The 12,755-nt window shown below is 36.7% G+C and overlaps 1 protein-coding gene across 2 annotated transcripts in view; it reads right to left on the reverse strand.

Moving 5' to 3' along the window:
* Positions 1-304: 304 nt before the first annotated feature.
* Positions 305-12,755, reverse strand: part of TGFBR1 (transforming growth factor beta receptor 1) — a 58,311-nt gene continuing 45,860 nt past the window's right edge. For both annotated transcript variants that reach the window (XM_041762762.1, XM_041762763.1), the window contains exons 7-9: positions 11,816-11,940; positions 10,216-10,346; positions 305-4,839 (exon numbers count right to left, since the gene is read on the reverse strand). In XM_041762762.1, the coding sequence (XP_041618696.1) occupies positions 4,714-4,839; positions 10,216-10,346; positions 11,816-11,940 (382 nt within the window). In that variant the 3' untranslated portion in view covers positions 305-4,713. The remainder of the gene's footprint in view (positions 4,840-10,215; positions 10,347-11,815; positions 11,941-12,755) is intronic.

The following is a 12,755-nucleotide window of genomic DNA, read 5'->3' on the forward strand; positions in this document are numbered from 1 at the left end:
TTTGAGAATCAAAATAATAACATCACTTTAACACAACCCTAGCAAATCTGTGAGTGAAAATAGTTCACCAGTAGGCAGGTCCTACCCCATCCACTGACAGATTAGCAACCCTTGTGCACAGGGGAAGAAGCCACCACACCTATGGAGGCGCTCTGGGGCAGGTGGGCACTTCTTAACCCACCTTATGTGTAACTTGTACTGGGGAATAATCCAAAAATTCAAATGTCTATCTACAGCAACTACATTTCATAACAGCATGGCTCAATCCAATATACACACTTTATTTTAAATTATTCCACTAGCATTTGGGAAAAAAAGTCATTTATTTGCATTGCTTCCATTTTTCTACTGTAGTGTTAGGACTTGACATAAGCATTGTTCTTCTACTTCCTATTTACAACTCATTCAGAATATTACTACAAATACAATATACAACTTTTAAAAACTTATGGGGAACTGCAGTTTTTTGTTTCTTTCCTCTTTACAGGTTTCTCAAAGGCATTCAACTAAAATGAAAATTTATATGGACATTTTCTGTACACATCTGAAAGGGCAGAGATCACACTGATAAAGCCAAAAGAATTTTGCACAAATACAATAAAATACAGAAAACAAAGTGTAGAAGATGTTATTTGGGGTACAAATATAAACAATACAGTACCATTTGAGTAATTTAGCAACATAACACTCATACTTTATAGAAATAAAACTGCAAACCTGGAGGATGCTCTGACAAATATTAAACATTATATACACAATGAGGTAAATGTACCTTGGTCTCTTGAGAGGTAATTTAAGTTTAAAGCGATTGACATTTTGAAGCATCTCCTTGACATATAAAGAAATATCAAACACCCCATCCATTGGCACAATGTGAAAAAGGGATAGTAAAACACGGTTCATGATATTCAATTCACAAATCTTTTTAAAAAATAAAAACAAATTCACTTAAGTTCTTTTTTTCAGCCTTAAGAAACAGGTTGAATGTTATTAACCACATTCTTAAAAGTTTACAATCACAAATAAGATTGCATAATGGTGTTGAAAAGTTTAAATGTACTGACAATCATCAGAATGTCTTAGAATTCCAGCATTCCTAGAGAGAGGGCCCATGGGTAGTCCAGCATTCCAAAACAGAGACACAAGAAGCTACTGAATGTGTGTCCAGATCTATTCTTTAGGATCTCACAAATATCTGAACTGGCATTTCCTGCCAAGCTGTAACAGAACCTTATTTGGAATCTCCATCATTTGGAGCCAGAACACTGCCACAGTCAAGAAACAAAAAGAAACCATTGATTTACAATCATTCTTTCAGTGCAAGGATAAAAATAAACTCTGAATATGACATGTCTAATGGGATACTGATTTTGTTCTGCATTTTACTTAGCACAATGCCATCTTGTTTTATAAAATATTCTATATGGGACAGTTCTCAGATGTAGAAGGGGAACTAAAGGTAGCTCATGCATGAGTTCCAAAATGGCCAAGTGACCACTTAAATTTTTTAACAAGAACTGAAATTTTGAATTCTTGATGTTATTAACCATGGCACTGTGCACAGACTCAAGGCACTTCTTGAGCACTATCACTACAGCAGAATTACAGGCTCAGCTCTTCAGACCTTACCCTGTCCTATAGAGGATATGATTTGCCACTGCTTCTGGCACAACTCCTATTGCCATAACTGCTACCTTGCTGCCTTCCCATTCCTTGGCTATAGCTAAAGTCACAACAAGGCAGCCAGCAGGGCGACTGTCCACCCAATCTCCAAACCTGGAGATCCCTCCCAGCAACATCCAGTGACTCAAGGGAATGGAAGCATGTCCCACACTTCCATCAATCATTTTACTCTAGATTTCAAAAGCAGCTATTCAGTCAAAAGGCTGCTGAGGGGAAATGGGTGGGGAATGGTAGGGGCAAGACAACTGGTCTCTGAGTCAGGGACCAGCAGGAAGGCAAGTTGAGAGAAACTGAAACTAAAGTTAGGAAGGACCAGGGATACCTGTGCCTCACTGGGTCATCCCTCCTTCATCCCCATTCCTCCGGGGTACTGGTGAAATGAATGTGGACAGGTAACTGGCCTAAAGGTATGTGTTAAGCCAAGTTTAATTTTGGAAGGTGAGCATCTGAAGATAGGCAGTATAAACAAAGGCTTGTGTTTCTAAATGACAAAATTAATACTCTAGTTAGACACATCTGCAGTTATGGCCATAGTAATCATGATCTATTTCATTTTTAAGTGACTTTCATTTTCAATATTAACTAATTGGGGCTTATCAACCTGTCAATAGCCAAAAAAGGAATTTGCTGCAGTAATATATAAACCCAATTTAGAACTAAACTCCAACTTTAAGAAAAATTCCCTGACTCACCAAAAGTACATTTTATCCACTTAGGCAAGAATAGTATAATTCCAACTCAAACCTTGACTTAATGAAGAATATATCTTAAGTCGATTACCTTATACGAAAGTGAGAAATCATGTATCACAATTTTAAATCAGGTAAGAACTTTTGGTATGTTCTTAAAATTATGTAAAAATAGTTTTAGCATTGGTCCCCTGGATTTCATAAAGCAGATCTGGTAGGCTTAGAAATGGCCAAAGGGGGAAAAAAGTACCTAATCATTGAGCTAGAGATTATTAAACAGGAAATATAAGACAATTATAAAACCAAATCCCTCAAACTCATTCACTTGCTTTGACAAAATCATGGTAACTACAGAAAAAAAACACAAATTTGGAGTCAAAATATTAACCTCTAAGCACATTTTCCCCATGATGTTTTTAAACACATGAAATTGACACTAAATTCCTATGCATATGCCATTCATTCTAAAATTACTTTGGCTTTAAGACCAAATAGTCTTTCAAATTTATTCTATGTATAAGAGATAAGACATGATCAGAATGCAGCTTAGTCAGCATAAATGGCCACTATCTCTTACTGACCAAATACTATAAAGGTTATTCTGACCCTTTCATCTGGAAATTGATAGCAGTATAAAGTCAATGTCTTGCCTCATTGCTATAATAGTTTTTTCTCCCATCAGAATAAGATCACAGTGATAAAGAGAACTCTGAAAACTGTCTAAAAGTCTAAAAGACTTTTAGCACTGGAAGTAAAAACCAGGTATCATAAACTAGTTTCAACTTAGTGTGAAGACCATGACGAGTTTGCTTGAAACACTGAATTTGACTCAAAACATCTGTAAATGGAGAACCTATATTCAGAATGTTCTTTAGCTACCACTCTCCCAAATATCAAGGGTGTACTAAACTTATTACCTAACCATATAAAGTAAGCAGTTGCAGTATCTGCTTACAGAAGGAAAGACTGAATTAGAAGCTGCCTTCCTCAAAGTGGAGTGAGACCTCAGAACCACACTAACTCTAACCTTAGTTACAAAGACAGAAAGTCCACCGAACACTGACTCCTATGCAACAAATGTGACTCTCTTGCACACCTGTTATCTACTCAAATGATTAACTACCTTTACCTTCCTAGAAAAAGGCCTATTATTTAACATTAACCATACCTTAATTTTAAATGTAATTCATTTCTTAAAAAAATAACACTGTCTTTGATCAGATAAAGAAAAAAATGGCTTACAGAATGCCACACAACTTTTCACAAGCAGCTAGACAAATTTTCCCTTTTAGAAAAATTAGTCTGTATGCCACAAGTTTTAAATTATTAAAGTACTATAAGCATCTAGTGCCACTTGCCTTTTTTAAGGTATACTTGGACGACACAATTTAAATGTAAAAAAAAGCTTGATGTGAGAATATTCAAAAATGACCATGATAACATTTACCAATTAATGCCACTTCATTTCTTTAGTGGTTTAAGCACATTTTGGTAGGAGAAAGGCATTTTCAAATAGAATACCAAATGACATACTACAAAAAAATCTTCCAAAAAACAAAACAGAAAAAGTCTGGGTTACCCAGATAAATAAACTTTTGGAATTAAAATACTATAGCTTTTAAGACACAGAGACTTTAAGCAATTCTACTCATTTCCATTAGAAAGACACAGAAGCGGCACTTACTGGTATAGTACAATCCCATTTTGAAGGCATGTAATGTTCTGAATATGTGAAAGAACAGTAACAGTATACAAAATACAATTGCATAAATTATGTTCCTCACTTCTATATGAGGTCATTTTTAGACTCAAGATAAGAGTTTTATAAGTGTTAGTTTTAAGATCCTGAAAATTATAGAACAGTACATTCAAAGTCTGAATCAAGGAAACTCTTTAGTGGTTCAGAATCCTCTGAGAATGTACTAACCAGGAATAAATCACTTTCTTTAAAAATAAGAAATGTTTCGTATAACTCAACAATCCAGCTCCTTTACCCTTAAAGATGATTTCAGCACAGCAGAGTTAACCTAAAGTTAAGACCAGCAATCATCTTTTTTTTTTAAAAAAACCCAAGCTTTGTGTTAATAAAAAATAAAGGTAGACTACACAACATCTTGTAACTGTCCTGGGAAAGAAGTGTTCATAGTGCACAGAAAGGACCCACACAGCTGTTTCCTGGGTCCAAAGAAATCCTGGGGAGTTTCTCATTGACCTATTACACTGTTGCAAAAGGAAGCAATATCCTTCTATTCCCTCTCACTGAGGTAGAACAATTGACCTCCCAAATTAAAACCCAGGAGCAGATCTGAAGGAAAAGTAGAGTTCAGGCAAAGCTGCAGAACTACATTTTGATGCCTTCCTGTTGACTGAGTTGTGACAATGTTTTCTTAATCCGCAAAGCTGTAAGCCTCGCTGCTCCATTGGCATACCAACATTCTCTCATAATTTTAGCCATTACTCTCAAGGCCTGCAAGAAAATAGAAGAAAAATAATTAATGAGTGCACCCCTCTCTATTCATCTGGATAAGATCTGAACTCTGTACAATTTCTAAGTGACATACGTTCAATTTTTTTTTTTTTATTTTGCTATGTTTCTGCATTATTTGTTATAGCAAATGAATAGAAATGACTTCAATTCCCATCAGTAGGGTACTGGTGTCAGCACCTGGAAAGCAGATGGATGAAGGCTTACTTAGCAGGACTAAAAAAGCTGAATCCCAAACCAAGGCTGTATAAGGCAAAAAAGGAACTTAATTCACACAGAAACTCCCCCTAGAACCAAGGAATTAACTGCACGGAGTTAATTGAGAATTAACCAAGGAATTAACTGTACTAAGAACTTCCTCTGAGGGAAAGTTCAAACTAAAAAATAGGAGGATCACCCAAAAGTGCTGGAACCCCAGATACCTCCCCGTCCCCAAGCTTTACCGAGCTAAGTGATTGCCCCCCAACCCCACCCTAGCAAAAGACTAGAAGTTTGTATCTGAGGGGTAAAATAGATTTCTGACTTGGGAAAGATGGGGGCAAAATTCCACACTGAAAACTCACTAAATGATAAAATCATAGGTTTTCTCCCCAAAACACAGCCAGCAACTTGTAGATACTCCTCCAGGCAAGAGACTAAAAGAGTCTTCTCTGGGAAATGTGAGCCCAAGAGGAAAGACCTGAAGATACTGACATTGGGGCTTCCCAAGGAAGCAACCCAGTAAGGTCTGCCTGAAGGTCACAATGGATAAACTCCATTCATGTGCACAAAGCTTCCATCAGCTTCCAGTGTGTCCTGTCTTTAAACATGAAGAAAACTGGAGTTTGAGCAGACATCAGAGAAAGCGGTATGAATGCTTATACAAACAGAACAAAGCTCCTCGGACAAAACAGTTGTACAGAAAAGAAAATATCAACAACTTATTATTAATATCCTCAAAGAGATAGAAGAAAATACTCAGATTCATCTGACAATTTTTTTTGCTTTTTGTTTGACTTTGGAAAAACTTGACAAAAGAATTGGAAAATAAACCTGAGGAAAAAAGATACAAGTTGATAAACCTCACAGAAAGTGTAGGGAAAAACCAGGGATGGATAAGATGGAAAAGAGAAGAAAATGAGAAGGCCTCTTCAAGAGGTCTAACATTCAAAACTGTAGTGTAAGAAAGAGAACAGAAGAAAACAGAAGGGAACAAGTCAAAGAAATACTTCAGGGACATTTCCTAAAAATGAACATTCATTTCCAGATAAAAAGGACCAAATGCCCATCACATACACTCATTCCACAAAATAACAAATTTATAGAGAGCATACCATCTACCATCCTAGGTACTGGGGATACAACAGAGGACAAACAAAATCCCAGCCCTCATAAAGCTCACATTCTAGGGAGCCAAGCATATCATTAACAAACAAATAAAATATGTGGACTGTCAGTGGTAATTGCTAAGGAAAACATCATTTAGGTAAGGAGCTAAAAATATGCATGGGAAAGAAGGTGATATTTTAAATGTCCACTAACAAGGTAACATCTGAGCAGAGACTTAAAAAAGGGGGAGAGTTGAATACACCAAGAAACATGAAGTCATGGGATCCAGGAAGGAAGGTTCACTATCACAGAGACAAAGGGAACCCAGGACAAACAGTGAGGGCTATCCCAAGATGAAAGCTACACAGCTGGCCTAGAGAGCCACAAGTCCAGACTAGAAAAGATAGGAAGGTTCAAGAATATACTTCTTCAGTCATTCTATCACAGTTTCATGTTCTTAATGTGTTTCAACTTTTGAGAGGAGATTTATAAAACTCCAGAAAAGTATAAGACTGAATTACTGAAAAGTGAAATAGAAAACTAACCAAATGGAGAAAAAACAAAAATGACACCAGTGGCATTAATTCAGCATGATATGACAGTAACTACAAATTCCGTGTGCCCTCTTAATGTTTTCTGATAACTTTTCCTCATGCTTAAAAAGCCATCTGTTTCATAACGTGCTCTATTTATTTAATGAGTGCATTAATACTTCAAGTTTGCACTTTGCAATATCAAGATCAAATCTGTAAAAGACAAAATCCAGCCCAATTTCATTTGTTAAACATGTAAATTCTCTGAGCACAATGAGATGTATTTTATCTGGGCCTGGACACTTGACTTTGTTGGAGGTAGCCAAGGAGCACTCTTGATGTCCTGACTATTAAGTCCCATGTTCTTTTGAGATGTAAAACCAACTACTTAGGTCGCCATCTTTTTATTCCTTTTAAATTATAAAATTTCACATCTGGAGGAAAATGCTCTCTCTTGCCAGTATTATAATAGTGACAACTAGCAATTAAGTATAGATTAAATAAGATCTGTCTTATGAATTCTTTAAATTTACAAGTACAAAAGCATTTCTAAAATTTTTGTAAGACCTGGGGTTGAGAATCTCAGACACTGCTGGAAAGCATTTTACCCACATTCCTGGTCACACAGGCAACTGGATGAATAAGATGTTAAATCATCAGACCCATCCTCCCAATCACCTTATCCAGCTTCCTCCTTTTAAAAGGCATGTTAGGATCTGGTGAACTGAAATGATTTGCCCAAAGTCAGACTCAGAAATGGTGGCCAGGTTGGTCTAAAATACAGGCTTCTTAATTTCCATCCAGCACCCATTCTACTGTTCTGGGCTGACCTGATCAAAAGGATGCATTCATTTATTTATTTTTTTGTAATATTTTATTCATTTATTCATGAGAGACAGAGAAAGGGGCAAGAACAGAGACACAGTCAGATGGGGGGAAGCAGGCCCCTTGCAGGGAGCCCGATGTGGGACTCGATCCCGGGACTCCAGGATCACGCCCTGGGCCAAAGGCGGGTGCTAAACCCCTGAGCCACACAGGCGTCCCCGATGCATTCGTTTAAAATGCAGGTGCCTTCTCTTTCCAAAAGACATGATACTACATATGAAAGCCCCAAAGACTCCACCAAAAAAACTACTGGAACTGATAAATGAATTCAGTAAAGTGGCAGGATACAAAATCAATGTAGAGAAATCTGTTGCATTCCTATACACTAATAATGAAGCAGCAAAAGTGAAATTAAGGAAACAAACCCATTTACAATTATGCCAAGTACAATAAAATATCTACAAATAGACATAACCAAAGAGGTAAAAGACCTGTACTCTGGAAACTATAAAACACTGATGAAAGAAGCTCAAGACGATACAAAGAAATGGAAAAACATTCTATGCTCATGGGTTGGAAGAACTAATATTTTTTAAATGCCTATAACTACCCAAAGCAATCTATATAATTAATGCAATCCCTATCAAAATACCAACAGCATTTTCAGAGAACTAAGACAAACAATCCTGAAATTTGTATGGAACCACAAAAGACCTCAGAGTCAAAGCAATCTTGGTAAAAAACAAAACAAAACTGAAGGTATCACAACTCTGGACTTCAAGTTATATTACAAAGTGGTAGTAATTAAACAGTATGATACTGGCATAAAAACAGACATACAGATCAATAGAATAGAACAGAAAACATATAAATGAACCCACGATTATATGGTCAATTAATCTTTGGCAAAGGAAGAATGAATACAATGGGAAAAAGTCTCTTCAACAAATGGTGTTGCAAAAACTGGACAGTTAACAAGCAGAAGAATGAAACTGGATCGTTTCCTAACACCACACACAAAAATAAACTCAAAATGGAATAAAGACCTAAATGTGAGACCTAAAACTATAAAAATCCTTGAAGAGAGCACAGGCAGTAATTTCTCTGACATTGGCTATAGCAACATTTTTCTAGATAGGTATCCTGAGGCAAAGGAAACAAAAGCAAAAATAAACTGAGACTACAGCAAAATAAAGAGCTTCTGCACAGCAAAGGAAATGATCAGTAAAAACTAAAAGCAACCTACTGAATGGGAGAAGATTTTTAAAAATTAATTTTTTTAAAAAAAATTAATTTATTTATTTGAGAGAGAGAGAGAGACAGTGAGGGAAGGGCAGAGGGAGAGTCTTAAGCAGACTGCGCTGAGTGCAGAGCTCAACCTGGGGCTCAATCTCAAAACCCTGAGATCATGACCTGGGCCAAAACCAAGAGTCTGATGCTTAACTGAACTGTGTTACCCCAGTGACTAGAGAAGATATTTTTAAATGATGTATCTGATATAAAGAACTGATACAATTCAATACCAAAATAACAAAGAATCCAACTAAAAAATGGGCAGAAGACATATTTCTTCAAAGAAGACATTCAGATGGCCAACAAACACATAAGAAGATGCTTACCATCATCATCAGGGAAATGCAAATCAAAACTACAATGAGATATCACCTCACACCTGTCAGAATGGCTAAAATCAAAAACACAAGAAACAAGTGTTGGCAAGGATGTGGAAAAAAAGAACCCTCTTGCACTGTTCCTGGGAATGCAAGTTGGTGAAGCCATTGTGGAAAATATTATGGAGATTCCTTCAAAAAATTAAGAGAAATATCCTATGATCCAGGAATCGCACTACTGGGTATTTACACCCCAAATACAAAAATACTGAAAGGCATAAATGTACCCCTATGTTCACTGCAGCATTATTTTACAATAGCCAAACTATGGAAGCAACCCGTGTCCATCAACAGATGACTGGATAAAGAAGGTGTGGTATATATAGAATATTACTCAGTCGTAAGAAAGAATGAAATTTTGCCATTGGCAAAAACATGTATGGAGCTAGAAAGTATAATGCTAAATGAAATAAGTTAGTCAGAGAAAGACAAACACCATGTGATCTCACTCATATGTAGAATTTAGGAAAGAAAAAAACAAGCAAAGAAAAAAGCAAGCAAACGCATGCACATGCAAGAGAGAAAGGAACCAAGAAACAGACTCTCAACTACAGAGAACAAACTGGTGGTTACCAAAGGGGAGATGGGTGGGGGGATGGGTTAAATAGGTGATAGGGATTAGGAAGTGCACTTAAAAAAAAAAAGAAAAGAAAAAAGATGGTGAATTTAAACCCGTCTATACTGATAAGTGCATTAAACGTAATGCACATTCAGTAAATGGACTGAATGCTCCATGTAAAAAACAGATAAAATGAAAATGCAGGTGCCTTGGTTCACTGGTAGATTTAAATACTATTCTGACACACTGATGGTCATTGCAAATGCTCCATGGCCCTTTTGATGTACTTGAGATTGAACAGGAAAACCAAATTATGTTTTTCACTCACTGGTTTAACTGCCATGAAAAAAAAGATAAAGAAAAAAAATTCTTGTGTCTATTTTCCTTAAAAAAAAGTAACAAATTTCCACATACAAGCAGAAGCAGTTTAGAAAATTGTGTAGTATCCAAAATCAATACTCACTTCACAACTCTGCCATCTGTTTGGAATATTTGGCCTTAACTTCTGTTCACAAACAACTTTTCTCATTTCTTCAACTGATGGATCAGAAGGTACAAGATCATAATAAGGCAGCTGGTAATCTTCATGAATTCCTATATTGGTTAAAAGAAATTGTTTTTGAAGAATTTACTCAGCTAATGCCAGATCATTCTTTGTCCAGGAATAGCTGAGAGTCCTAGTTCAGGGTTCCATTAATAAATTAGCGAAGTGGAACAGGGCTTCTAGCTTGCTCTATCTCATCCACATCTGCATCAACAAGCATCAACAACCCATCTCTCTGAGTTGGTACTGGGCCCACACCCTGAAACTACATATCACTAGGGGATCAGCAAAGGCTATTTTAATGACGGTTAACTATGAGCTATGATGACTTGATTAACATTTTTGCCTCATGTGCAAGAAATGATAGTTTTTAACCTGTGAGTGCTCACCCTCTCACTTGGTACAGGGGATATACACTCTACCATGGAGATGTAAATCCTACAAGCAAATCTGGGGTGCAAGTCCTTTACCTCTACTTGGATCTGTCCTCTTTGCTATATAATACAGAGACATGCTCTCCCTCTTATTGCCACATAAACCCAAGTCTCAACCAAGCCTGGGCCCCTAAGCATAAGAAACTATTCCGCAAGTAAATATTAAAAGTGCTCAATCTAAAACTAAACTTTAGCTAAAATAAACTTGTTTAAAAACTAGTGTAATGGTAATGTAACTGTATTCTGTATATGTAACTTCCAGCTAAGAAGTTGGAGAAAATAACCACGCTCTCAGGGGGGAAAATGAGTTTGACCCAGGTACATGCTGTAGAAACAGCTTCCTGAGTGGCCTCTCAAGCAGTCATCCATTATAAATAACTATATTCCAAGATAACAAGGGCTTGGTTTCTGATGTTTCCCAAGATTCAAATGGAAATAGAAAAAGAATACACTAGAATAAGCATGTCATGTCATGTCATTTCCCCCCACTGCAAGTTTTATCTCCATTATTTTCTTTGGCACTCTCAGTGATCACCTGGTGAATATAATTTCTGACTACTAATGTGTATAATTTCATTCAATGAAAAAAACCAAACAAACAAAAAAAACACGACAGGGTGCCTGGGTGGCTCAGTCAGTTAAGCTTCTGCCTTCGGCTCCAGTCATGATCCCAGGGTCCTGGCATTGAACCCCGCATTGGGCTCCCTGATCAGTGAGGAGTCTTCTCCTTCTCCCACTCATCCTGCTTGTGATTGCTCTCTACCACCATCTCTCAGTGTCAAATAAATAAATAAAAATCTTAAAGGGAATCTCTGGGTGGTTCAGTGGCTTAGTGCCTGCCTTTGGCCCAGAGTATGATCCTGGAGTCCCAGGATGGAGTCCCATGTCGGGCTTCTGCGTGGAGCCTGCTTCTCCCTCTGCCTGTGTCTCTGCCTCTCTCTCTCTCTCTCTCTGTGTGTGTCTCTCATGAATAAAAAAATAAAATCTTAAAAAAAAAAAAAAATCTTAAAGAAAAAAAAAAAAGCGGCTATCCTGGACTAACTTTCTGTTCATGACAAACTGTTGGGAGAGGGGGAGAAATTTACCACCAATGGAACATCGTCGAGCTATTTCCCAGAATACTAAGCCCATTGCATAGATGTCGGCACGTTTGAAGGATTCAAAGTGTTTCATATTTATGGAATCATCTAGAACTTCGGGGGCCATGTACCTAAAAAAGAAGTCAGCAATTTACTTTATGGAATAGTAGCCATACTACTTTTGAACTGTTTCACATATTTTCTTTTCCTACTGAGAATTTTTTTTTAAATATATATTTTAAATTGGTATTAACTTTAAGACTTTTCTTCCCTTTTAGCATGGTTCTGCTTTTTAAAATGACTCATGCTTCTTATAAAAATGTTCTCAAAGTTCATAAAGTACAAAGTGAAAAATCATTAATGCTTTGATGAACAACCTTTCAGATATCTCTATTCATATATGTGAAGATACGCACACACACAATATTATATAACTAAAATATTAGACTCAAGAAAATATTAAATATCCACACTGCTTTGAAAATTAATGATGTCAACTAAATGCCATGAAAAGCTGAAACAGCAATTTCATGCTATCTTATCTGCCTTATGATCTTCATTTCCAATGAAAGACACATATATAACAATCATGACTATTATAAATGTCTTAACATATACCACCCATTTTGTCAAATACTATGCAGGGATCATATATTTTAATCTAGAAGTCTTCTCACTAAAATAGGATGAAAAGGAAGGATGAGGACATAATCCAGGGAACAAAATAACAGATAAAAAAATGAATGCCAGTCTTCCTACTGATGCCTCATTGTAGGGTTTTGGAATTTTAAAAACCCTCCTGAAGTTACAGATCAGGATCCATGAAGAACTGTAGCAATCACTCTCCTGAATCCCCACATCAAGAGTTCTGAGAGTCCTCGTCGAATCCAGAAATCACAGATACAACTGAGATAGAATAAAGCTTGGCTCTATCCAAGGTGGAGGC

The sequence above is a fragment of the Vulpes lagopus genome, chromosome 7, assembly GCF_018345385.1.
Source record: "Vulpes lagopus strain Blue_001 chromosome 7, ASM1834538v1, whole genome shotgun sequence".
Taxonomy (NCBI): Eukaryota; Metazoa; Chordata; class Mammalia; order Carnivora; family Canidae; genus Vulpes; species Vulpes lagopus.